Source organism: Lichenostomus cassidix, chromosome 5 (assembly GCF_008360975.1).
Source record: "Lichenostomus cassidix isolate B80296 chromosome 5, HeHo_3.0, whole genome shotgun sequence".
NCBI lineage: Eukaryota > Metazoa > Chordata > Aves > Passeriformes > Meliphagidae > Lichenostomus > Lichenostomus cassidix.
This window is the reverse complement of record NC_139486.1, coordinates 62,814,964-62,841,808: the sequence shown is the minus strand read 5'-3', so window position 1 is coordinate 62,841,808 and position 26,845 is coordinate 62,814,964. Positions and strand designations below refer to the sequence as shown.

At 48.1% G+C, this 26,845-nt stretch overlaps 2 protein-coding genes across 4 annotated transcripts; one reads left to right on the top strand and one right to left on the bottom strand.

The window, feature by feature from the left end:
* Positions 1 to 1,202: 1,202 nt before the first annotated feature.
* DEAF1 (DEAF1 transcription factor) lies at positions 1,203 to 19,661 on the bottom strand. Of its 2 annotated transcripts, XM_085063503.1 has the most exons (13): positions 19,239 to 19,661; positions 18,406 to 18,503; positions 17,926 to 18,055; positions 16,920 to 17,066; positions 16,015 to 16,154; positions 15,334 to 15,399; positions 14,307 to 14,433; positions 12,241 to 12,369; positions 11,367 to 11,495; positions 9,364 to 9,614; positions 4,529 to 4,594; positions 2,810 to 2,899; positions 1,203 to 1,877 (listed from the first exon to the last, which is right to left on the bottom strand). In XM_085063503.1, the coding sequence occupies exons 1-13, from the start codon at positions 19,447 to 19,449 to the stop codon at positions 1,773 to 1,775; spliced, it is 1,689 nt and encodes a 562-aa protein (XP_084919629.1). In that variant the 5' UTR covers positions 19,450 to 19,661; the 3' UTR covers positions 1,203 to 1,772. The 2 variants fall into 2 exon arrangements, 1 of the variants encoding a protein (XP_084919629.1); XR_014852806.1 differs by lacking the exons at positions 1,203 to 1,877; positions 2,810 to 2,899 and adding an exon at positions 8,370 to 8,521 and having other exon boundaries at positions 4,523 to 4,594.
* Positions 19,662 to 19,714: 53 nt separating this feature from the next.
* On the top strand, positions 19,715 to 25,895 carry TMEM80 (transmembrane protein 80). Of its 2 annotated transcripts, none has more exons than XM_085063506.1 (5): positions 19,715 to 20,082; positions 22,343 to 22,359; positions 23,571 to 23,664; positions 23,772 to 23,864; positions 24,796 to 25,895. In XM_085063506.1, exons 1-5 carry the CDS (start codon positions 19,857 to 19,859, stop codon positions 24,999 to 25,001), a joined length of 636 nt encoding a protein of 211 aa, XP_084919632.1. In that variant the 5' UTR covers positions 19,715 to 19,856; the 3' UTR covers positions 25,002 to 25,895. The 2 variants fall into 2 exon arrangements, with proteins under 2 accessions (XP_084919632.1, XP_084919631.1); XM_085063505.1 differs by having other exon boundaries at positions 19,715 to 20,166.
* The last annotated feature ends 950 nt before the right edge of the window (positions 25,896 to 26,845 follow it).

Below are 26,845 nucleotides of genomic sequence, written 5' to 3'. Positions count from 1 at the left end.
CGGGAAGCAGGAGTGAGCATTTTGCTATGGGAATGGAAAGAGTTGCCTGTTCTTTCCTTCCCAGGAGGATCACAGGTAATTTCTGTTCCCATCTTGCCTTAGTTCCTGCTTGGCTTTCCATGGAAGAAGGGTTCCCTTTGGAGGAGCTGCACACTGTGGCCACCAGCTCCTTGCCCACGATGGCATGGCGGTGCTGCCCCCAAAGCCTACTCAGCTCTGCATTAGGACAAATAACTTCCCCAGGAAACAGCCAGGAAGTGACACTCACCATCTGCCACTGACTGTGGGAGCCCTGTCACTGCCCTCCATGGCAGACTCGTGACTGATGCCCCTCAGGAGCCAGTGCTGCTGGCAAACCCACCAAGGGCACTTCTGAGACCCCCACAGTGCTGACAGAGATGGAAAACCAGCTCCTCCTGCCTTGGAACACATGGAATACAGCCTAACAGACCTTTAAGATGCACAGGGGAAGAAACAGGTTTCTCAGAAACCTTAGTCTAAGACCTGAGTCTTTTCCATGGCATTTTTCTCTCTTGTTAAGTTTCCTGTAACTCGGGATAGAATTGTCTCCATTTGACAGCGTGTGTGATGCTGGGTTGGTTCACTGTGCTTCAGATGACCCTGCCTGGAGCAGGAGCTGAACAACCATGCTTGTCCACCATCACCAAACTGGAGCAAACAACAGCCAGGACAGTGACTCTTCATGGGGGTTGTGACCCCTCACAGAGGCCATGCCTGAAGCTAAAAACTAACCCAACCAAAGGCTTGCGTGCCTGTCAAGACTCTTCCAAAATCTCCAACCACAAATAAAGTTTTAACTTAATTAACAAATAAAAGATTAACTTATTAAGAAAGTAGATTAATAATGAAATTATTTTGTCGCAGTGAACAAAGCAAGTAACTCCCTAATCAGCACATCTCTAATTAGCAGCTCCTACAGGGCAGGAAGGCAGGATAGCCCCATATCCTTGTGTGCTCACCTTGAGCTTGATCCCATCTGATTCTGGCCAGTGGGATGCTATGAGTAACATTCCAGGCACACCACGGAATGAGGCTGTGCTTCCCTGTGGAGAAAACACCTCCCAGGTAGACAGCGAGTACAGACACACATGTACCTGCTGCTGCAGACACACATGACCTGTGCAGTCACCTGTACCCTGAAGGGCTGCCCTGGGAATTCAAGGGAACCGCTGGGCACTCGTGCTTTCACTGCATTTTATTTAACAACATGTTATTTTTCAACTATATTTAAATGGAGAAGCTCCAAGGTGTTCCAATTTGCCCAGCACAGACGGAACACAGGAAAAACAAAAATCCTTTCAACAACAAACTAAGAACTTGTACCAACTTTGTCAAGGCAATTAAATAAACCAAACAAAGGTTCGTTCCTCTTCTCTAGAAAGAGATAGGGAGGCCCTGGTGGGAGGAAGCACTGGCAGATCTCCTTGAAGCACCTGCTTTAGATCCATCTCAAGAGAGATGAGGAGACTGCTGTAATCCACATGGTGGAGGATCCAGTCAGGCAAAGGCAAAGTCTCCCAAAGCCAGTCGGGGCAGAAAGGAAAGGGTTCCAGATAAAGTTTTCAGTCTCTGTATTATGGAAAGCTTTGGAAGGGGGTTGGGAGTAGACAAATGCTGTCACAGTATCAAAAAGTCAATGAAAAATGAGTCTGCTAGTGAGGAGAGTGCTGTTGGCACAGGACAGACCGTTCCTGCCGGTCGCTGATCCAGCCGGCCCCGCGTGTCCGTGAACGGCTGCGGAGGTAGAGCACTCACACGGCGACCTTCTCCATGACATTGTCCGGGACGTGCACCTCGTCCCCTTGCACTGTCACTGTGGCTGACTGGCCACAGATGTGCTGGTGGTCCTTCCAGTCCTGCCAGGGGAGAGCAGAGGGAACGGCTGTGAGCAGAAGAGGCCCTTGGAGAAGAGCCTTCACCATGTGAGAAGCACTTTCTCTCCACAAACCAAACCAGCAATGGAGGGGAAATGAGCCACACACTCGTTCAGGAATCAGACTAAGCACAATGCTGCCATCTCCACACAAAGCACAGTCCAGGATAGCAGTGTCAGTCAGGTGGAAAATTTACTAAAACTGAATCAGAACCTTGACTTAAAGCTTCTCCTGAAAGGCAGCTCATGACACAGCACTCCTGAGGAACAGCACTGTCCCAGGATCTTAGCTCAGCTAGGACAGGAACAGATTCCTCCTGGAACTGACTGAATCCAGGATAGGTGACTCAGCCTGAACCTGGCCAGCCAGAAGAACTGTAACTGATTGAAATGAACCATCCTTCTCTCCAAGTAGGGACCAAGGGTCACTGTAAGGAACTGGTCTGAAACATGACACAGCAGCTCCCTGCACTGTCCTTCATACCTGTTCCCACCTCCCAAGTCCACAACCATAGAGTCTGTCCCACTGTATCACCTGCAGCACCACAAATAACAGAAAGGAGAATGATGTCCTCAAGTGCCATGGCAGGAGCAGCAGTGAAGGAAGGAAGCAGCTCACCAGGAAGCTGTAAAAGTGCTCCCAGCTGCTGTGTGCAAATCTGGGGACCTTCTCTACCCTTTTAACCCTTTCCTGATTTGCAGACCTGTCCCATCACTATAGCCTTGCTGGTGATCCCACTGGGAGGGTGGGTTTGGAATGCTTGACCCACTCAAGGTTCTGCTCTGGCTGCCTGGCTCTGCTGCCTGTTCCTCTGTGCTGACACCCATCAGGTGACAGCCCGAGCTGCCTGGCTGTCCCCAGGTCACCCAGCCCTCCCCAGGGAACTGAATCCCAAGCCACAAGCAGGCCGGTACCTTCCGCTGGCAGAACGTGGAGCAGTAGTTGACTTTGTGGCATCCCGTGCACTCGTTGGTGGCCTCCCGACCGCAGTTGACACAGGACTGCTGCAGGAAGGGATGGAGGGGGACATGTCACACACAGACAAACCCAGGGGGGGTCACTGAAGTGCAGCAGAGCTGCTGAGACCTGCTGGAATGCCAGAGCAGGGGAAAGCTCCCGTTTCCCAAAGTACCCTCAGCACACTAACCCTCAGAGACCCACTCTCCTCACTGTTTTAGCAGGGATCACTTTGGAAAAATGGAATGTACCTCTGTTTTCCTTTCTGTTGGGCAGGAAGCCCTCCAAAACTGGGGGTGGACACTGAGTGGTCATGGAAACCCATCACCACCATCCCAGGGAAACCTCCCTCCAAATATGTCAGGTATCCATCAACCAGGTTAACAGCAGGAGTTGGGTGTATCCCAACCAGACATGTCAGGCTGTGCACAGGCTGTTGACACACAAGCTCGGAGTTTTTCCCAAATTTAAAGGTTTAAAGGCAAATTTCATTGGTAGTGTTGTTGGGTTTATAATCCTGTGTATGTCTGAGAGGGGGTCTGAAGAAGGATAACACAGCAGGAATATGGATGGGATCCTTCAGGTTTTTTTCCCTGGTTTTAGAGAGGAAAAAGGGATCTGCACCTATGGGATATGCTCCTTGGTCCTTTCTCAGTCACAACTACATAAGGAGTGTACCAAAAGGGAAACAGGAGTCATATTAAGAAGGCTCTAACAGGAGCAAGGATTTAAATCCAGAAGCAAGGTGAGATAGGATACACAGATGAAAAATCACACCTGCTTTTTAAGGGATGTTTTTGTGTCTATTGCTTTCATCTTATCTTGGTAACATCAATTAACATAACCTGTATATTTAGGTGGAAGCATCATTGAACTGCCACCAAAATAAGCACTTCACAGAGCTTTCCACTTCCAGCTCATTAAACTCCTGACAAATCATTAGCACGTCAGCAGCAGTGACAGGAAGTGTTGCTGGGCTGTGAAAGTATCGTGGGCTCTTTAGCTCCTCCACCTCCTTCTCTCCTCTGAGCACAACTACCCCAAAAATCAGTGCTCTGATTAACACCCCCTCTCACACCTCTCCATGTACCTGTAGTGAACAGCTGGTGAGACTGAACTGTGTTTGTGCTCCTGATGTGCAGCTGGGGATTTGGGACACCAAAAATGGCTTAAAGTTGCAATGTGGGACTTGCAAAGCCTGCTTTGAGGGGACACTTGATTGGGGTTGTTTGTAACCTGTACAGTTACTGGAAAATGTGGACTATACACAAGGCATGGAGATTTGAGAGAGAATTGAGTAACACAGCTCTAAGGGCTTCAGTCATGGGTCCAGAACTAACTCCCATTCCAAAAGCCAGAGGAAATTGTGGAGTTAGGAAAACCAGCTCACAGGACAGAAAGGAAGCTCTGTGACAGCCACTCACCAGAGCTGCAGCACCACCACTCAGAGGTGAGGGAGACTGGTGAACCTAGCCAGGTGACAGTGAAGGAACATGGAAAAGTCTTGGGAAAGGGAAGACACTGCTTGGAGTACTGGCCCTGATGGAAAAAGCTTAGATCTCTTGCCAGAAAGGCAGACATAGAGCCCAGGATTCTGTGGCAATGACAAAACCTCTGTGTCTTTAAATGGTCAAAGACCAAAAGACTCTTCACCACATGAGGCCTCCCCAGCTTACCTTGATGATGATTTCTGTCTTCCCATCCACATCCTCTGTTTGTTGGAATAACTGGCTCTGGTATTGCTGCAAGGAAAACACAGAAGTGTCACTTCCCAGCTGGAGCATGATGGGATGGGCTGGAAGGGCGCTGGGATGGAGGATTCCCATGCTGAGCTGTGTCTCCTCAGTCCCACACTGCAGTTGCAAGAGGACAGAGGGGCACCTCACTCCTCCCTTCCAGGAGAGGGACAATGTCACCTGATGTGGAGACAGGGCAAGGAGCCTGTGAGAAAACGGCCTGAGGTGACAAACTGCCAGTTCAGTACAGCATTCCTCTAAGCCCAGCTCCCCACTCCATCCAACCACACACTTGTCTTTAAAACAGGGGTCTTAATTGCACCCCTCCAACATTGGAACTGGGAAGTTAGCACAGGAATCACGAGGAAAACGCCAAGGAAACAGGTCAGAGTGGCACATTTGGGTCAAGTCCAGTGACCCTAATCCACTAAGAGGCAAAGGAGTCTGGAGGGAAGGCACAGCCCAATAGAATGGATCGGGGGGAAAAAGCCCAGACAAAATGAACACACCTAAGACTTTAGAAAGAGCACTGACCATAACCATTACTCCTCCTTGTAACAGAAGAGTAAGAGGGCTGTGGAACAAGTTGTGACTCTATCACTCCTCTGGAGGTGATGTTCACAGCCTGCTTTGGCTGCATGGCAGTCACTTCACACCAGTTCAAGCCCAACCAGGTACTGCTCTTCCTGTTGCAGCAGCAATATGCTCAGCAATGGGTGAGTCCCAAACCAATGAAATCCAAGCCCAATCCCAAATTAATTACGTGCTAACCCTGGTTTAAGTGTATTTGGAACAGTTAAAAAGTCTGAAAAAAGCTGAACCCCCTCCTCCAGGCTAAGCAGGTTCATCCAGGAGTTCAACTCAACACATAAGGAGATTAAAGGCTTAATTTACAAGTGTTTGACCTGAGAGCACAGTATTTATTCTCCTGTGAAACCACAACCTTCAAAACTTTTATATTACCATGACAGAAATTTAGTTAAAGAACTCCAGGCAGATGGAGGTGGAGGCAGGGAAGCCTCTTGCTGCAGCCTGCCAGGGGTGTGATTTGGTTCTGCCCTATTTGACAAGGCAATTCCAGCCATGCAGAAACCATGGAGAAGGAAAAAGTGTGATAAGAGAAAGGAACAAGCCAGACACATCCAGCCCTCTCACAAAAACAGCTCCACAAACCTCCAATTCCCAACCATACCACTGCTAGTTTGGAGTACACAAGCCACTGTTTGCTGACCAGAGACATATTTCTTAACTGTCCAACCCTTTTTAGGTTAATTTCATACTCTTCAGCCATGAATTGGTTTAATCTTTCTAAAAAAGAATGCAGATGCCCCAGCTGTTTGCTAATTTAATTTTCCACTGTACTTTCAAATGAGCAGGGCTCCGGGAGCATCCCTGCTTTACAGAGGGCTATTGTAATTAAAACACTTGCTGGATTTCAACACTGATTCTGTTCAATTTATACACAAAATCCATTTAACACATTTCCTGAGTATCTTTATTACCTCCAGCAATTCTGGCACAGAATTTGGTGAGTATGTGTCATCTCCCTATCCTAAAGTTTATCTGACATAAACAATGGATTAATGCACACTCAAAAAAATTACATTGCCCAAGCATACCAAGCCATGTCAGTCCTGTCTTTAATCTCTTCATTTTGGGCCTGAGCTGCAAATGTCAAACATCTATTGCAAGAGACACTGAGCCTTTGTTATCCCAGTCACCCTAAATTACTAAATGTCTTTCCCTTACCAAGAAATGCACTAAAGCCAACATGGAGATATTAACCAAAGGATCAGATACTGAGGCACAACCTAACTACTAATGATACTCAAGAACTGTTTCTTAACAGCCACATGAAATTCCACCAGAGCAGTTGTGTTTAACTAATCCCACACAAAATGCTGCCATTCAGAAAAACCTCACAAATATCTCAGTATTTCTTTTTTGCAATATCATGACACATTTTGGAAGTTCTTATAAACATGAAGCTGGAGGGCTCATGGTTTGCTTTTGTCTGAGGATATCATTGCCCATGACTTTTAAGTAACACAAATGTAACCTTACTCAGAGGATTCTAACACTTCGCAAACTTGCACACAAACCCTCTGGGAACTAAGTGTTATTTTCATCTGAGGCACAGTGAGGCCAAGAGGCATCAAAATGACTTGTGCCAAAGATGGAGACTAAATTGAAAAAGATCCTCAGTCTTGAAATTTGCCCAACAAAACACGACCCTTGAACAAATTTACAGAAATTAAGAAATACAAAGAGAGCATCTGAGTGCATGTCAGAATTGCCAAAATACTCAATTATGTGCTAAAAAAACCCTCCCTGCTGGTGAAGCCTTTAGCTCCAGCACATGGAAGAGTTTCTTCAAAAGGGATAAGGATGTCCCCAGCCCCTGACACAGGCAGGGCTGTGATTGTACCAGCAGGGAGGCAGCGTGCAAACCCCTTGTGTCAGACAGTTCAGAGCTCTGTGAGTCCCACAGGCACCAACACTGCCCAGCACAGAGCACAGCTCCTGCTGTTCAAAGCTAAGGCAGACAAACTGCTGCTCTATGGGAGCAGGACAGCTCATTCCTGATATTTAATGACTCCAAAGCTCAGTAAATAATAAATATAATACCAAAACACACAATAGTGAGCGATGTATAAGATACAGCAAAGCACCTAAGTCTGTGTATCCAGTTGGGAACCAGCCTGTTTTTATCAGATCTCTCTAGTCGTGCTCTGGAGTGTCACTCGTCCAGGAAGAGCTAAGTCTGCAGCTCTGTTCTCATCTCATCTGTGGTCCAGCTCTGCTCTGCAGCTTCAACAAAACAACATCATCAGCAAACCCCCTGTTTGCTCACCCTCGGAAGTTCTGTCAGTGAAACAAACGCAAAGTGGTGATAAAGCACCAACTTCCTCTGTATTAAACTGGTCCAGAACAAAACCCCTACCTGAAAGGCAGGAGGACACCTCTGTCTGCCTCTCATACACCTTAACTGCCAAAAAGCCATGGGACCACACATGTACTCTGAGTGGGAAAGAGACTCATATTACAAACCACTAAGAAATTGTGAAAGGCCCTTTGACCACCACAAAAGCAGAGCCAGTTCTTTGGCATTTCGTGTAATAGCTTCCTTGTAACCAGAAACACAGAGTTTTGTCCAAATATGGAATTCACAAGCAGGAATTCAGAGATAGCTATTTGTGATACTGCCTGGATGGTTCCACAAGCCAGCAGAGCTCAGAATTGTGTGGATGATAAAAAATACCACCACAAGCATGTGGTTTTACCAAAATGCACAAGTGTGGAGGCCCCCATTACACACTGAGAGTGGCGAGACAAGTGGTGCAATTGGGGATGCAGCAGTTCTAGGGAAAGGGGTTTTCTCTGGAAACAATCACGTGCTCATCCTTCCCATGTTAAGTCAGTTTTAATCCATACACAGGGGGGATTTTAACTCCCATTCCCAGTGCAAGAAGTAACTAGAAGAACATCAAAGAGAGCTGGCTTTGTATCAGAGGGTGTGGACAAGGGATTGAACAACCATTCCAGATACCATTGTGAGGATAAACAGAAGGGAAGATGCACGTAGACTGGCAAAAGAGCAGAGTGAAGTTAAACAAAAGCAGATGTTTATCTCTAAACTGTGCCAAAGCTTCCTGTGTTTCAGTATCCCATGCTCTGTGCAGCTTTCCAGCAGCAGCCAGCCCAAACCTGGGCAGCAGCACTGGCACCTGTTCTGCAGGAGGAAGGCAGGGAAGGATTAGACTCCCAACATTTCACACACCTGCACATCAAGGATGCAGCGTACGGGAGAGTTTAGCAGAGCCAACGTGGCAAAGAATATCAAAGAGGCTGCAAGGACTGTCCTAGAGGTCCTCAGCTCCCAGTAAAGTCTTCCCACACCTCTCTTCCAGGCCTGTTGCTGCACACTTGAGCCTACAGATTCAGTGGAAAGCTGATGTTAGCACAATGCTGATGGCACCAGCAGGAAAGTGGTGTTGGGAAGGGAGTTCAGCAGCAATTGATGGTGACACCAGCCCCAAAAGCACCCCCACCTCTCTGCCCCCAGTCCACACCAGCAGCTGTGGATCTGTGGGAGAGGGGAAGCACATTCAGCATGGAGCCATACTTGGGTGCATGCATGAGCTGGTGGCCAGAAGAATCCAAGATCCCCACTGTGCATCAAAGAGGAAAAGCAGGGAGAAGAGGGCAGTCTTTTTGGATAATCCCTGTCCACAAGAGAGAGAAGACAGGAACCAGACAGTGCTCCTGTGGGGCTGGGCAGCCTGGCAGTCCTACCACAGGACTTGTGTGAGATCAGCTTTGCTTGCACAGTTCTCAGCAAGACACCTCTAAACTTCACTGCTTATCTTCCCCATAAACTCTGGGATAAGCTCTACCATATATCTCTTTGAAAGCCTCCAGCAGCCCAGCTCACCTGACATCAGCCACTGCACTGCTGAACACTCATCAGCTTTCTCAGACCAGGATTCAGTGCCCACATCCCATACATTAATGGACAGCTGATGGGAGAGCTCAGGATCATGACACCAAACAGTCTGTGTAACCAGCCGGCTGTCCACAGCTCCTGGAATCCCAGAACACTCTATTCCTTTCCCCACGACACAAGTAACTCAGGAAGATTGCCTTTGCTAACACTGCTCTCAAGGCTCGGAGAAACAATTTGCAATATCACCGTTCCAGCCAGGAACTGCTCCGCTCACTGCTCAGCCCCAACGGTGCCTGTGGCTGAGACCCCTCAGAAAAAGGGAAGTTACCTCTTTCCTCTCCACATCAGCCTGGATCTTGGCCTGCGTGACAGCAGCCTCGCGGAAGGTGGAGCTGGCCTGCTTGGCCTGCTCAATCAGAGTCTTCAGCTGCTGTGCTGTGCTGAGCAGGGAATTGACCATCTCCTCCAGGTAGAGCCAGCTCCGCTGCTCCGTCACCTCCAGCCCGTTCACCACCGACGGCGACATGGCTTTGGTGGGCGTCGTGGGGGGCACTGCCAGGGCAGGCAGAGAGGTCAGCACTGCATAGAAATAGCAAAAGAGAATATATAGACAATTAGGGTGTTTCATTTCCTTAAAGTGGGGGAGGTTTGGGGGTTTTTTCCTATGTTTTGTTTCTTTTTTAAAATACGGTTTACATTTCCAGTCCAGGGGAGTTTTTGCTAAACAGATCATTCTTTCCGCAACATCAAGTGCAGGTCTGTGCAGAACAAGCCCTTGGGCACTCTCAGACCCACAGGACAAGAACATCTCTTCCTGCCCCTCCTGTGTGCTCTGGGAAGGGTTTAACACCTCCCAGCACTGCTGCAGAGAAGCACCATGAAGCAGTGAAAGTGGCACTCCCAGGTACTCCTCCACCACTGCCAATGTTTCCCTCAGCCACGGCTAGGTAAGGTTAGAGTGAGTCACTCAATGACCCAATACTTTACAGAAACATTCTGATGTTCCTACCCAGATGTCAATTCTCAGGCTGCAAAACACAAAACTCAGACACTGATCACAGAACTCCTTCTGCTTCCTGAATTCTGACCTGTACATAACCCTGGCCAGACACTGGAGTAAACCCCAGACAGTTACCAATACCTCCAAGTGAGTGTATTCCAAACACACACTTCCCAAAACCATGGGTTGGGAAACCCTTGAAAAAACCAGCAGTTACTGTGTAACTGAACCAGCTACTTTTCACATAAGGTTTGCATGTACACTGGGAGATCATGGTAGGAGGAAATTAAATCCAGAGCCAGGATTTAATTGTGTATCAGTGTAAACTCAGCTTAGGTAACATTCCAGGAAGAAATGCTATCTGGCTTTACTTTTCCAAAATGTAACTCCTGCAATAAATACTCGCCATCTGCCATAAAATTCAGTCCAAGACATCCACATCTACCAACAGCTGATCTCTACATTCCTCACTAAAAGGAAGGTATCACCAGCTTCAGGGCTGTGCAGACTTGTTACCTCAAAATGCCCTTAATTAAAACAGTAATTTCAATCAATTTGCACACGAGTGGCGTGGAACTATTTGCACTTAGATATGAGTATGAGATAAACCAGTCTCTTTTATCCGTGTCTGTTTGCACAAGTGCCTTTCCCACTCTCCAGCACAATATTTATGCCTGCATGACATTTGATAACATATCAAACAGGAATTACTTCCAATTCCTCGTTTTGACACAAGTACATCAGGCAAGAGAAGGTATTCATGGGTGAAAAAAGAATCAGTGTTTAATTAGTAACATCAAGATCTGACCGATTCTTAAACACAGAAAGATCTGACTGGAGAAGAGGAACATCCTGTGCTGCTCCAAATAAATAAGTAAAGGTCATACAGAGGGGATGGAAAACTGACACCAAACCTGCCCAAAAGTACCTCCACATGCACCACTGGAGTCATAAAGCCATGTGAGGATGTCTAGAAAAGCTTCTATGACACGACTTTAAAGGGGTTTGTTCTCCTCAGATCAAACACTAAATAAATGTTCAGCCCCAGTGCCCAAAGAGGACAAAAGCCTGGAACCAAGAACTTTAGAAAAGACAGGGACTGCAAGATGACTCAGGAAGCAGAATCACAGCAACCACCTTTGGCAGAACCAACAAATCAAAGTTCTCAGCAAGGAGTGATAAACCTCCCACAGACAGGAAATCTGCTTGTCCAAATCTTAATAACTGTAGAACTTGCAAGCAAAACTGAGCAAAGTTTAATTTTGTGCCTTAATCTCTACCTTTGCTGAGAAAGACGGGAGGAAATTCAAGCACAGTGACAATGAACATACCAATTTTGGGATGAGATGTTGGCAGTGCAGCCTCAGGGAAAGGTGAGATCTGGCAGTTGTCCTGGTAACTGGGATAGTGAGGCTCTGGATGAGACACCCGGCAAGGCTGCTGGACGTTGGTGTCCTGAACTGCAGGAGAACAAGGACGTTGGCAATCACTAATGCACCTGGCAGGTGTTTCTTACGCTGCTTTCACCCCCATATTTTTGTATTTTATACAAGTTCCTACACTCAGTGGTAATTTTGCAAGGTTGGAAATGCAAATCAGGAGAATGATCTCACACAGTCAGCAGCCAAGGAAGCCTGGTCCTGGCTCCACTGGGCTCTGCATTCACCTTTGCAGCCACAGGGTCCCTGGTTCCCTCCCACACACCAAAATATCTACAATCGTCACAAGGCTCCAAACTCCAGTCCTTGGAGCAGGATCATTCCTGCAGCAGAGCCCACAACCCAAAGCATAACTCAAACTGAGAGAACTGAAATGTAGCTCATGCATTTGTATTTTGTTTGATTTATCGTGGCATTTTTCACTCAATTTCAACCCTCACCTAGTTTGAGGTTTTTTTTCTTTTTAAATTTTAGGTTAAATGAGTAAAAAAAGATTATAGAAATGAACATAAATCCCAGGAACTCAGCAGAGAATTAGCATTAACATTAGCAGCTGCCACACCTGGGCAAGGCTTCTCCTTTTGAGGCAACTGGTAAGATTTCGAGCTGCTGAAATGATTTCACAAGAAGGACAGTGGGTTATGCAGTGTCTCCCTTGAGAAATAAATCCTTTGTGTTGCATTCAAAATGTTCCTCCCTACAGCAGTGGGCATCCAACCCTCTTTTCCCCCTCCCCTAGGTGTCTAGGAGACACCTCAGCTCTTACCAGTGGCTCCAGTGAAAACATCCCCCTGGGCTGGGCTCTCTGAGATGATGGCTGTGGCCTCCACGGTGGATGCTCGGTCGAAGGTCAGTGCCCCGGAGGTTGTGATCTGTCCAGAGGGAGTCACGGTGACTGGAAACATGAAAGCACTTTGATAATTAGCACTCAGCACAGAGGAGTCTGTCCAGCTGTTGATATGGTGCTGCACCATCCAAAGTCAGAGGATTCACAGATCACCAGCCCGGGACGACCCAGTTTGGATCACACCTATGACCAGTGTGGCTGGAAATGGCAATGAAAGCCCTGCTGGGCTTCTGAAGGCTCTGCTGTCCTTCCAAGGCTCTGGGGGCATGAGGCCAAAATGCTAATTTACAATATAATGCCTCCCAAATCACTACCTTTGCAATTATTTTTTGAGCCATAACTTAACACCTCCCATAAAGGTTCAGTGAGGCCACAAACCCCATCAGTTTCTGGCTGCTTTATGACAACTTTAGCTAGAGTCTTGCTACTTAAATCAACATAACAACCTGTGGATTACAGCTAATTCCATGACAGCTGGACAATTTTAGCTCTTTATCTACACACAGTGATAGAATGTGCTTGGCCAGTGCAAGGAACAAGGCACAAAATCCTTCTGGATAATTATACCTGAGTGGCTCGAGAATGTTTAAAACCCTTTTTAAACAGGATTATTGAACTAGTGCCATTAATTGGTGATGGGCTGATTCTGTAGCACACTAATTAACCAGAAGGATCTTTGCCCAAGCAATAATTCAATCTTAAAATATTCCTGGCTGGTGAAATATGTGGCCACCAAAACAAGTCCTCCCTCCCAGTGCCAGCATGAGAGAATAAGCAGCCTCACAGCACCGCACGTAACAAACCAGTACAGATTAACCCTACCTTGGGACCAAAAAAACAAAGCCACAAAACAACTCTGCAGATCCCTTGTGTGTTTCTCCTCATGATCATCATCATCGTGATCATGACGAACATGATCATTATCATGCTGTTGATGATCTAATCTTACTTTTTTCTTCTATTTTTAGATTTCTGTTACTTCCTCCTCAAGTCACTTTGTACTGTTACCGTCCAGATGATGCCAGTGTGCCAAGAGCAGGACACACGGATGTGACTGGGAATGTGTGAGCTGGATCAGCTTGCAAATTAATTTCTGTTCTCACACAGATGGTTTGCCAATCAAACCAGTAAGTAACAAAGCGTGTGCTGAATGCTGGAGAGGGATGTGCAGATCAAAGTGTCACCTTCTGCCTCCTTCATTAACAACTTTCAGGCTGGGGGTTTCATTCCAGCTGCTTCCAGCCTTTTTTTGATACGTATTGCAAGGAGCAGCACAAATCTTATTCTAGCTTCTAAGGGACACAAAGAAGCTCCAGGGATGGAAGAGGGATTTATGGCAGAGCAGTAAAGGTCAAGCCTCCCCCAAAACCCAATTCAACCAGGAAATTTCCCAATTGCTATTTGCAAAAATCTACCTGAAATCCACTATGGATGCAGGCAAGGACTCCACAATCCACCCCCTACACTGCTGGGCTGAGAACAGGTACAGGGGGAATATAATCATAGACTGTAACCACAGATTCCTGGAATGCTTTAGGTTGGAAGGGACCTTAAGACCATCTTATTCCACCACCCTGCCATGGGCAGGGGGCACGTGCCACTGGACCAGCTTGCTCCAAGCCCCATCCAACCTGGCCTTGAACACTTCCAGGGACAGGACATAATCCAAACCTCTCTCAGCACAAAATACGAAACCTCCTGTTCACTGCACAAGGATGTGATGATGCTAAAACCTGAATTTCCTGGAAGTCTACAGCTGCACATTTTCCTATTCAACTTATGTCCAGATGTGGCAACACTGCTACTTTCTATAAAATAGGAAGTGACACTGAGCCAATAAAACTATCCAATGAAAAAATGTGACCAAAAAAAAGGACATTTTTCTCAGCTCGACAGTTTCAAGGGGCCACTAACAGACATAAAACACCTAGTGTGGCAATTCTCCAAAGAAAGGAAGCAATTTTTACCAGGAGAAAAGAACCTACACGTAGTTGCAGCTGTGGCAGGAAGTAGAGTGATGTTTTTGGAGCAATTCTTCTTCACTGGAGTTGGAGGTATTTCATTTTCTTTTTTCCGCCTTTTATATGGCACAAAGAGTCGTATAGGGCCACTCTGGGCAGAACAACACCAGAAAGAAAATGAAAAGAAAAGGAAAAGGCATTAGCTGAGGTACCTCTTTGGAGACTTTGGGTTTACTCTCTATCTTTCCAGGAACAGCAGCAGGGAATCCCATGGATGACGTGCAGTTTGCTACAACTGACCAAAAAACTTAGAAGTTTTCCAAACCAAAAGAACTTTGGAAAAAAAAAATTAAACTCAGCTTCCTCCAGCTGAAGAGGCACAAATTCAACCTCTTCCCTCTATTATTTAAGGAGTAGAACTAGGCAGATAATCAGCTGCTGGCTAAGGTGGTGGAAGAAAAAGGAACAAGAGGGAGGAGAAGAGAGGAAGAAGTTTCAGGCTAGAAAACAAGCACATCAGTCAATTCATAGCAGAAAACAAAGGCAAAGTACCAGGTCAAGCTAAAGTTTTCTGCTTTCAGGACTTAAACCTCATTTTTGAAACAAACAAGCAAAAAAATCAAACCCCAAATCAACTAACCAAAAACCCCAAGCAGTTTTAAGATGAAAATATTGATCCATCATAAGATTATTACGTTACCAGTTAACAAAAATATTTTTTCAGCTCAAGACATTGTGAAATTTGAGTCAAAAATCATGAATAACATTGATATCCCCAAAAGGCATTTTGCGTAGATACACTATTTAGAAAAGGAGGAAAAAAAAAGAAGAAAAAAGCTGTAAATATGATCCAGTTTTACTGAGGCTGCTCCACAATAACAGCAGCAGTTCCTTATCTCCTTTCTCCATGGGGCAGAGACAAAGCCTTGGGGACTTGTGACCACTCCCAGGACACTCATGACCTGCTTGCCCAAGGGCTGTGGCAGCTTGACCAGTTAATTTTAAAAAAAAATATAATCAGTTCCTAAAGGATGTAAAGCCTCCCACTCACCAGCGTCATGTCGTCACAGCAAGCAGCACAAGTACACGAGGCAGCGTGAGGATTTAAAATCCCATCCTGGAATCAGAAGTGACCAGTTCAGCATGAAAGTCACCAAAATCACCCAGAGCACACCTGGATCCTGCTAAAAATATGGAAAGCTCCCAGAGAGGTACCCACTCCCTCCTGGATGCTGTACAGTAACATAGTGGCCAGCTCCCTACAACACAGCATGGGGTGAGAGGGTCAGAGGAGAGCAAAGGAAAACCAAACCATTTCCACACCCAAAGGCCAGAATATGTGAATTTGAGACTTTATTTCTGCCCAAGCAGAAATCTACTGTCAGCCTAGTGACAATGCCAGGTTCTCCAGGAGACTCAAATAAAGGACCCAAATACTCAATAAATGGTGCAAGTGAAGAATATGTGTGTCAGGCAAAGACACTGAAGGAGATCAGGGTACTGAATTACAGTATTATGGTGAGAGCTCAATACTTGTGGCACGGCTCAAGGCTGGGCTTCACCCTGCAGAAACTCTTTCCAGTATGAGCAAGATTCCCAGTGTGAGACTCATCTAAAACAGGTCCCCTCACGTCACTGACTCTCAACCAAACCAAGCACTGCTCCTGGTGCCATCAGCATCTGCCTCCAGCTGCCCCTTCCTGCAGAAAGGAGGGAGCAAACTTAACCTTACGTGGATAAGGCACTGCAGGGGCCGCCCAGCGTAGCGGATGCTCCTCTTCCAGTCCTTGCTGCTGGCTCGCCCCGCCATGGCTTCAAACTCCGTGGGGCTGTACCAGCTGTCCCCTTGCTTGATGCACCTGCCACGGCCTCCTGAAGTAAAGCACCAAAATACACTGTTAGCCAAGGTTAGGGATAATTTTGCCACTTCTCTGAAGTAGTAAATATGGAAATTGCTGGATGAAATAGCAGTTAATCCATAGTAACTACCAAATGTGTGCATTGGCTGCTTCCCATTGCTCTAGGATAACCATGTCCATTTATTATCATGGCTATGACAATGACTCTGGGCCTCAACAGGCTACAAAAATTGCTCCTCCACAAGAAAGAACAGTCTTTCTTGGATAACCACCATGAATTTAAGTCTCTCCTCAATTTGCACCTAAATTTATGATATTTTTTGTGTTGAAGAAAACTCTGCCCATGAATCAACTGCTGTGCTGGGCAGCCAGGCTGGCTGGCAATTTCTGCTGCTGCTTCCCCAGCTTCCCCAGAGGGGTAAGAGACAAGATGAGGAGCTCAGGAGCCCCATGAAGAGACAAACTCTATTTGCATTCCAGCAGGAATTCTTCAGAGCTTTGTAGAAACATAAGCCTACTCCCGAGACAAAAAAATCATTAGAGAAGTCGGCCTGTTACTGAGGAGACTCACTGCATGGCAGCCTGGATCTTCGCAGATTTAAGAAAAAGTTAAAAAGCCTCTGAAGAAAAAGCAAAAGAAAAGGGTACAATAATATCAAAAGGCACGGGGTGGCTTGGAAACTGTCTTGGTTTTCTTTCTCTCACAACCAGCCCTTAAGCCTGATAAAAAGAAGAGTAAAGAAGGAGCTGTGCCACCCCTCAGCCCAGCGGCAGTTACCTGAGCCGAGCCTGTTCTTGTACAGAATGCCACTGATATTCCGGCATCGCACCGGCAGCTCATTCTCGTACACAGACGGGTCCCAGTTGTACTTGGTTCCAGTTTTCCCCTGGACTGTTGTCAAAGGGGTGGGAGGAGACTGTGGTCCTTGGAGAAAAGAGAAAAGAAAGGTGACAGCAACCAAAAGGCAGAGTGGCTGTTCCATCCCACGCTCAGCTGGGGATGTGACTGGAGCAGCTGGAACCTCCCCACAATGGAGCAGCACAGAAAGTTCAGCCCGAACTGAAAAAGGCTGATAATTAAGCAAAATGGACTTGAGGAAACAGGCTCTAACAGGGAACAAAGGCTGAGATTCTGAGCTGATCTTTACACCTGTACGCCGTGGGGTAAGGAGCTGGCTTACCCAGCTTAGGTAAGGGGAATCTTGGAGAGATTCCCTCCCCAGAGCCCATCCTGGGGGGAGATTTGGAGCACTGAGGGTTTGCTGTACCATCTTGTGGACAGCAAGGAAACTGCAAGGCAGCCAGGAACGAAACCTCAGCGATACAGACACTGAAATACCAGCCGGTGGCCTCAATGGAGATGAAACTGTGCTCCGGGACTCTTTGAAAGAACACACGCGCTTTCAAAGACTGGAATTTTGATTATCCACGTTACTGTGATCCGTGTGGCCTTGGGACTGGGATGGTATAGAAAGCCCACTAGCAGGGCAAGATTTTTCAAGCAGCTTCTTTGCCAGGATTAGGGCAAAGAATGAGGAAATCAAACATATTTCTGACAGTAAAAGATTAAAAAAAAAAAGAAAAAGCATTCTTGTACAAAAGACCATGTGAGGACTTGGTATCTTAACAGTCTTTTCCAACCTAAACAATTTTATGGTTTTAAGAGGGGACAAACCATCCTTATTATACAATGCACATATTTTTAGATTCTAGAAAGACAGTTTGAGTGCAGAAGAAGCCATCCCTCTGGGAGAATGACCTATCACAAGCAGACTGTCTCATACCTGGTGTGAGAGGTGCCGAAGGCCCCTTGATCCCGGTGGTTTCCACGATGCTGCCATCCGTGTGCACCACTATTAGAGTGGCTTTTTCAGGGTTCAAGCTGTCCCCAATTTGGAGGGCTGTTCTCCCAGACTACAGAAGAAAAAAAGAGCTTATATTGATTAAAAGACTTCAAATGGAATAGATTTCAGTAACCCATGGGTACCTCAAAACTCCCATCAGTATGGCAGTTATTATTTAATTTTTGAGCTTTCAGACAAGCAAATTCAAAGATTTCATGTTCTAGGCCACCAGTTTTGTTACAGAATGAGTATGTGGGGGTGGAAGGGTAAAAAAATTAGGGATAAAACCCCTGTCCCCCAGCTAATGGGTTTGTGGTTTAAACACTGGATATTACAGTGAAAACAAGTGTTTGACCTTACTACAGCTCTTCATTTACACCAAGAAATGGTCAGGGCCCTCAAATGAAAGGACAGACTTACCAACACGTGTCCTGATATTGAAGCTGCATTGGCCACAGATGTGGTGAAAACATTGTCTGCAGAGGCCGCCACGTTGGCTACTGTCACCGTGGTGACTTCTGGAACGTAAAACAGGGTTAATTTAATGTTCTGCTGCATGCAGACAGCCTGATGAACAGCTAAACAAAAAATTCCTTCTTCCTTCCTATTCAAAATTTATTTCATTTTTCATGGCACCTGTAAGTTCTTATAAACACAACCATCCTGAGTTTTAGTAATCTTCGGTTTGAACAGGCTTTACCATCCTTGAAACCAGGGCAGTCGGCATCAACGTGTGATGAGCTAAGGGAAAAATGGGTATTGCACCTGTACTAGGGATACTCCGAGCATGGGGCTTTTATTTAAATGGGGGTGATTGGCGAACATCAGGATAAATTGAACTGCCTGTGCCTCTGCCATGTAATGATTCCCACGGTGCCATGACTTGTGCACTTGGTCCCGTTAAGAACCGCCCAGTTTTACAGCCCAGAGTTCCTGCGGTGCTCAACAGCACCTAGCCTGGCTGAAATCTGCGGCGTTTCACGTGAGGTGAGGGTGACAGCAGCAGTGGCGCTGGGCTGGAGCGCCCGGCGGGCTCGGGGCGGTGCGGCAGGCAGCGGAGCGTCGGGCGGCACTCGGTCAGCACACACCGTGCGGCTCGCCCGCCCTGCAGCGGCTGCTGCTCTGCTGGTGTGAAGGGGCGGAGTGTGGCACTCGCCGGGGGCGGGAGCGCTGCCTGAGGGAGCTCGGAGAGCGGGGCCGGCCTCCGGGCTGGGGAGCCCCGGGCGGGCTGAGGGAGCGCTGCCCGCCCTGACCTGCGAAGGCGGCGGCGGCCTCGTCGGCGCTGGGCATTGGCGGCGCTCCCATCTCGATGTGCTCGGCGTCTGCCGCCATCACCGTTACCGCCTCCTCCTCCTCCTCGGGCTCCGCCTCCCCCTCCGCTGCCTGCGGCGGCTCCTGCTGCTGCCCGGGTCCCGCGGGCAAGCCGAGCTGTCGGGCGGCCGGGTCGCCGTCGCCGTGCTCCATGCGCGGGGCCGGGGGTGGCCGAGCCCGCCCCGCCGCCCCCACGGGCGCGCCTGAGCGGGGGTCCCGCGGGCGGGGGGGGAGCAGGGGAGCCGAACGGCGCCGAGCCCGCCCGAGCCCTGACGAGCGTCTTCGGGGCCTTCCGACCGACTTCCGATGACGCCCGAAGGGCCCGAGCCGCTCGGGCCCCGTGCGAAGGCGGCCGGCGCGCGCGCTCCCTGCCGGCTGGCCAATGGGGCGCGGCCGAGTCCGCGCGGCGCGGCCCGAAGCGGTACCTGACGGATCGGGTGAGACCCGAGCCCGCCCGAACACGGCCGAGTGCCCGAGCGGTGCGGCCCGGCGAGGCGAAGAGTCCCGAGCGCGCTCGAGCCGTTTCCGATCTCAGCCGAAGGCGGTGGCGAGGAGCTCCGATGTGTGCCGAGTCGTTTCCGATCGTAGCCGAGCTCCGCTCGCCGGCCCGAACGGAGACGCCCGAACGGGCAGCGCCCGAATCTGCCCGAAAGCGACCGAACCGGGCCGAGCGCTCCGATCGCGCCCGAAGGCGGGTGGGCGGGGCGAGCGGCCGCGCGCGGGCTGCCGGGACGGCGGAGGACCTCCGCGTGGGGCGGGGCGCCAAGATGGCGGTGCCGAGCCGAGGTGAGCGGTGTCGCGATAGCGACGCGACAGCGACACGACAGCCCTTTCCGGGGCAGCGGGGGGTCGTCTCCCACCATGCTAGAGGTGACCTCTCGCGGGGGGACCCGACTAGGGCGAGGCGGGGCCGAGGTCAGGCACTGGCATATCGCGATAGCCCCGACACGCTGAGGCACACGGCAGGCTGAGCAGGGGCTTGGCGCATGCGCGGCTGGCGCGCTCTGAGCCGCGCTCGGCGCCTTGCTGAGGCCCAGAGACGCTCCTGGGAAGCGTCTGGCAGATCGTGCCTTCAGATCAGGAGCCGCTGCGCTCCACAGGGGGAAATTCATCCTTAGGGTGGCCACAATCATTGATTTCCAATTCTTTCGAAGGGGTCAAAGTTTCCTCCCAAAAATGGAAATTTCTACCCTGGGTAGATAAAGGTAGCTTAGGAATTTTTTGCCGAATTCGTAAATAAAAATCCTAACCTCGAGTCTGTGCGATGAGGTGCTCTGCTTGATGTTAACCGCAGCTGCTGCCTGCTTCTAATACGGTTTTACGTTAAAAATCAAACCATTTCGTTAGAAAATGGGCCACGTTCCATCTCAAATCCCCATTCTCAGTGCCACTCGCTCTAAAATCAGCACCAACCCGGACAAATAACCAAGACGTTGTTGGGTAAAGCACTGAAATGGTGTATTCAGGTGGTTTAACAACCCACCTTGAGTGCAGTGTCCCTCTGCCGGCTGCGCTATGGGGTTTCAGGGTTTATCCCTGCGGAATGTCCCGGGCGCTCTGAGGGAGGCAGCACATCCTCACAAACTGGCCTGGGAGAGCTGCAGGAGGCTCACTGCCCTCTCCTGGGAAAGGATTACAGAAAGAGTAGTTTAAATACAAAACTGGGGAACTGCCCTGAGGGAATCCACTCGGAGTTGCCTGTGAGAATTGTACAACTTACTGTCGTACAGTTGAGCATCAGTGGTGTAGCTGCAGTTTTGGCTATTGGGTGAACATAGAATTACGGAATCCTGGAATGGTTTGGGTTGGAAGAGACCTTGAAACTCATCCAGTGCCACCCCCTGCCATGGGCAGGGACACATTCCACCAGACCAGGTTGCTCGACGCCCTGCCCAGCCTGGCCTTGGACACTTCCAGGAATGGGGCAGTCACAGCTTCGCTGGGCAACCTGTGCCAGGGCCTCAATACCCTCAGAAGAATTTCTTCCCAATATCAAAGCCATTCCCCCTTGTCCTGTCACTCTTAAGTGACAGCATGAGAGTTGGGAGCCTCCAGTGCCTGTACAGGGAGCTGAGAGGAGAGGATCAGGCTCTGGAGACATTTCAGATCATGGACACATCAGTCACCTAAAATCACATGCCTGTTTCCACTGCATTCCCAAAGTGGACGCCTTAATTAGCTGCATGGAGTTAGTGGGGATTAATTTGGGCCCAAGTGCATAAAACTCTGAGGGGAAGAGGACATCGACCTCAGGAATCCAGGGATGAGGATGGTGATATGACGATGATGAGCTGTCCCTGAGGAGATGGATGAAATGGCCTTTCACAGGTTTTACTCTCCCCAGAACAGAAATCCCAATTATGCAATTCCTCATGTGTCTTAGAGGGGCCAAGAATATTAATAAGGAGCTCAAGAGGTGCTTTAGTAGGTTGGTGCCATCATGTTGCATGGGAATTTTATCTGGTTTGTGCAAAAAATCATAAGGAAAAAAGTGAAATGTGTTGGTTGGATCATTGAAAATACTTGGTTTGATTTCTGGGAGCAATCAGAACACACTGAGGTTTGACACAGAATGAGTTTGTGAAGGGAGCTGGTTTGGAGGGATGGTATTTGGAGGGATGGTATTTAGAAGAACCCAGGAGCCCTGTGTTCTCCACAGACTTTCTCACAATTTACAAGCAAATAGTCCCTTCTGGTTCCCATGTTCACCTCCTTCCTGCATAGTCACAGGGATGGAGTGTCACCTGCTGGGAAAGGACAGGATGAACAAGTTCTGAATAATGCCTGTGCACTCCTTCAGGCTTTGAAAGAGCCTAAATTTCCTCACTGAAAGTAGCCTTTCCTAGCAGGGATTTCCCCCAAATTATTTTAGGCTTCATCTAGTTGAAAAGATTATTTTTGGAACCTGAACTCCACAATCTGGAAAACAATAAATGGGTGATGAAAAAAGATTACTCCCAGCACACCTAGATACCATTGTTAGAATACTTCTGGTAAATATTTAGACTTATTTTCTTCTCTTTATTTTCTCCTTCTCCATGGAAAGGAAGAACTTCAGAGATTGTATCCTTTCTGTACCACTTCTCCCTTCATGTGGGAATCCTCAAGAAGACTGCCTCAAGCGGATTCCTGTCTTCTGCCCAGTAACTGCACAGTGCTGGGTCTGTGCTCCTGAGTTTTCCATCAGCATCCTCCATAGGAAGCAGGACTGGGACCACATTTCTTCCAAGAGAAAATGTTTTGTGCAGATTTAGCTGGGATTTAGCCTTTATGGGCTCCTGCTGCTGCAGAAGCCCCTTTAGCCCCTCTGCAGCCACAATTTAACTCATTTTCTTAGGAAACAAGGCTAAACATTTGATTTATGGACTGGTGGACACTCCCCCTGCAGCACAGCTCACAGACAGCTGACATAGCTGAGACAGGTAGTAAAAGCAGCTCTCAGTAGTAACTTCCTCCTCTCTTATGGTAATTCACCCCACCTTTACTCCTGCCAAGATCCAAGTAACCTCCTAGGAGGAGACACCCCTTGGCTCTGGAGATTTCCATGCTTAGAACCTATCTAGTAATTTTTTGCTCCACCTTCCTTCAACTGGAAAAACCCCAAAACCTGGTTCTGTGTTAATAAAATGAGCTGCTCTGGGAACTGGAATCCATCCATGGTGCATGGGTGGGTTCAGAAACGGGATGAGCAGTTCCTGCAGAAGATGCCTGGGATGAAATCCCTGCTTGGAGATATTCATAGGATTTGAAAAGGGCTGGGGGAGAGAGGGGAGTGAATTAAGGCTCTTTCTTAGGAATTTGCATCTCAAAGCTGTGCTGAGACAGGTATGTAGCACAGCTTTTCCATGCTGTGGGCAGAAACAAGGCCTGGCTGCTGCACAGAGCCACCTCTTCTGCAAACTCACACAAGTTTGATGGATGAGTCTGCCAGCTCTCTGTCAACTTCCTTAAGGCTGACTGAGAGGTGTAGAAGGAGTCTGGGGCAATGTACACATGCATCCCCCCACTTCCTCAGGCTAATGGATGCCCCACTACAGACCAAATAAAATTCCTTAAAAAGGAACCAAAGCCAAGCCTGAAACAGCAAGCTTTTATCCCAGCTCCTGCTGTTTGCAGCTTCAGGTTCTTTCCTTAACCCTCCCCACAGGGCAGGCATAGCTGAACCATTCACTGTAAAGAGGCAGTGCAGTATATTTTGGGGTTACTGGAAAATGGTGATTTTATGGAATAAATCCTACCATGTCACTATGAAAATCCTTAACAACAGTTCTCAGCTGTCATCACTTCCCTTACAGATCCTACTTTATGTAAATGGGATTTATTATGTTTTCTACTTTTTGGCAACTCTTGCAATGATTATTTACAAAAGTAAGTTGCAGGTATTGTCCCCAGAGCAGGCTGTGCTGATGCACAGCTGGGCTTTGTCCTACTCCTGCTGTATTTTCCTGCTTTATTTACTCTGGCTTATTCTCCAGGTCAGGTTTTCAGTTATCCAGATGATTTTTTGGCTCCTGATCTTGCTGTGCTTTTCCTGATGGCCATTCTGGAAGTGCCTCGATTATACTTGGGTAGGTCATCTTATCAATGCACCTGGAATGTAATCTGTAACCATGAGTCATTGGGAAACAGAATCTGTCAGTTGAACAGACATTTGGGGACCCGTACACCTTTCCTTTCACTCCTGAGGGCACCTGCAAGCATCAACACCTTCCTTTCACTAAGAGAGAAGGGTGGGAAGGGCCTCCTGACCCATGTCCAGAGCTTACTAAGACTTCTTAAAGATCAATTTTTAAAAAACCCAAATCACTATTAAAATGTACTCAGTATTCCCAAGACATTTATGCAGGGCGAGGCTCTTGAATCCATCTGACTGGCTTTAGGGGTGGATTTATCCTGCTGCTTTAATGCTCTTTGTGTATTTGCTTGGAGCCTGATGCATGAATAAAGAAGTGGGTTTCAACTTTAATGTAGTTAAATACCAAAATCTACTGAACTGAGCTTGGAAATAAGCTGCAAGGAAGAGAGGACAGCTTCTCCACAGCAACAGTCATTTGAAACAGGAATATATTAGCAGGGAGTAAGACTTGAAAATGAGGATTGGACTCCAGGTGTGCTGCACTGCAGTCACCGTGCTGAGTGCAGGGCTGGGGGGCTCAGGGAGAGATTGATGGTTGAAGTTGAGTGCTCAGAATGGTGCAGCTTCAGAACTGATTGTCTGTGGTAAGAAAACGTGCCTTGGCTGGGACTATCAACTGATGGCTCTTTATTTAGATTAATTTTGGTTCATTTTCCTGTTTTGAAATGGGTTGTCCATTGACGTTGGGTTTGTTTGCTGGCAGAGCCTTGACTCAGGCTGGTATTTCACTGTATTTTGAACTTTTTCAGGGCTCAGTAAGAGCAAGATCAGAACCAGAGCCTTTTTTGAGCAGGAACCCTCTGGAGTTAGAGCTGGAGGTGTTGTCAGAACAAATCAGCCCTTTGGTTTGTGTTTCCCTGCAGGTTTCAAAGGTAACCTGACGGAAGCAGAGGCCCCTCTGGGGCTGAGCCTGGGGCTCACGGTGGGCAGCGTGGTGCTGTGTGTGTACCTGCTGCTGTGGCAGACCTACGTGCTGTGGGCAGACGTGCTCCTCAACGCGCTGCTGCTCGCCGCCTACGCGCTCGAGTCGGGGCTCAAGGTCACGGCCATCGCTGCCTTTGTCAGCTGAGCCCATCTGCCACACGTGCCTGCTCTGAAGCACTGGGGCTTCATTTCCACCATTGAATTCTTTCATGTATAAAAGCCCTGTAAAACCTCTGTTTAATTTAGAAGTTCTGGGGACACAAATGTCCTGCCCAGCAGCTGTGTGACGCTGTCCCACTAGTGGTTTATATATGGGCAATGGCAAGGGATGAATCAGCAAAACCCTCAACACTCTGGCATTCATCAGGGATCAATACTAAATATCCATTCCCAACACGGGATAGGAGCCAGTGCTGCTGGCAGGGTGGGAGTTTTCATGGCACAGCAGCAATGTGCAGCCCAGGTGACACAAAAGTGAATCAGGCCAGGGCTCACTTGTGCCTCACCACACACACATCCATGTTCGAGGGCACAGCTGCTCCGCTGCCCTCATTTGTGTTTCCAGACCTCAGTGGCAATTTCTCTGACTTTAGTAGGACAGAACCTGATGTATTCCAGTGGGAGAGAGTGGAACTGGGTTTTGTGCACACCCGGAGAGCCGAGCCACAAGGTTTGGCAGCCAGTTCTTACTGCCACACTGAGGGGATGTTTGGTTAAACAGGATGGCTTTAAAATGAACAAAACCATTCACCATTCGTTCTCCCTTCTATCCTGTTTAAAAATCCAACAGAGTGTTGGCATGTTTATTTCTATTTGATGTTAAATGTGTGTATTTCTATTATTCTGCAAAAAGTACTACATTCAAGCCTGTCTTTTAACTTCTAACTGGTGCAAGTGCAGGGTTTTTTACTGGATCAAAAATATGTGTTAATGGAAAGCTTGGGGAGTTTCTGGGGTTTTGAAGAAGCCTATTTTATATTTAGAATTTCCTATTTTTGTATTTATTTATTCATTCAAATAAATAATGGTTTAGATCTAAGGAGTGTTTGAAGTGCAGAGCATCTTGTTCAAATCATGAGCTCCAGCTAAGTCACCCAAAAGAAGACTTGGGCAAGCCTGGATGTGTGTGAAAGCCTCTTCTGATCCTGATCCTGCTGCTGTGTGCAGTCCCTTCTCCTGCCCTGAGAAGGTCTGAGCTAATTTGCACCCACTAGGGGCTGAAAATTGTGGGGTGCAGGCCTGTGGGACCTCAGCCACACTGCTCTTTGCTTTCTGGTGGGGGTAGAAAGGACAAAAGACACAGAAGCTCTGTGGAAGGGTCCAGTTTCATCCCTCAGTCATTCAATGGTTGGACTTGATCATCTCAGAGGGCTTTTCCAGCCTTAAGGATTCCAGTACCTACAGGGCTTACAAGAAGGCTGGAGAGGAATCTTCTGCAAGTGCATGTAGTGACAGGATGAGGGGAAGTGGTGTCAAGCCAAAGGAGGATGGGTTTGGATGAGATATTAGCAAGAAATTAGTGACTCGGAGGGTGCTGAGGCCCTGGCACAGGTTGTACAGAGAAGCTGTGGCTGTCCCATCCCTGGAAGTGTCCCAGGCCAGGCTGAACAGGGCTTGGAGCAACCTGGGATTGTGGAAGTTGTCCCTGCCCATGGCAGGGGGATGGAAGGAGGTGAACTTTGAAGTCTCTTCCAACCCCAGCCATTCCAGGATTCCACGATTCTACTCCCAGACCAGGTAACAGCAAGTTCTGTGCACATTACACCACCTGACAGTCACAATCAAAGTACCCACTGGCACAAATCCCCTTGGACTTGTCCTGCTAAGCTGGGGCACAGCTGGCCCTTTGCTGCTCCCACAGAAACATCACAGCAGGAGTACTGGGGCTAAGAAGCACCCAGGAAACTGAGCAACCAAGTGTTTCTGTGCTTAATCTGCCTGAGTGGAGCCCCCACCTATTTGTCCTCCCAGATTTGTTTGACATGATGG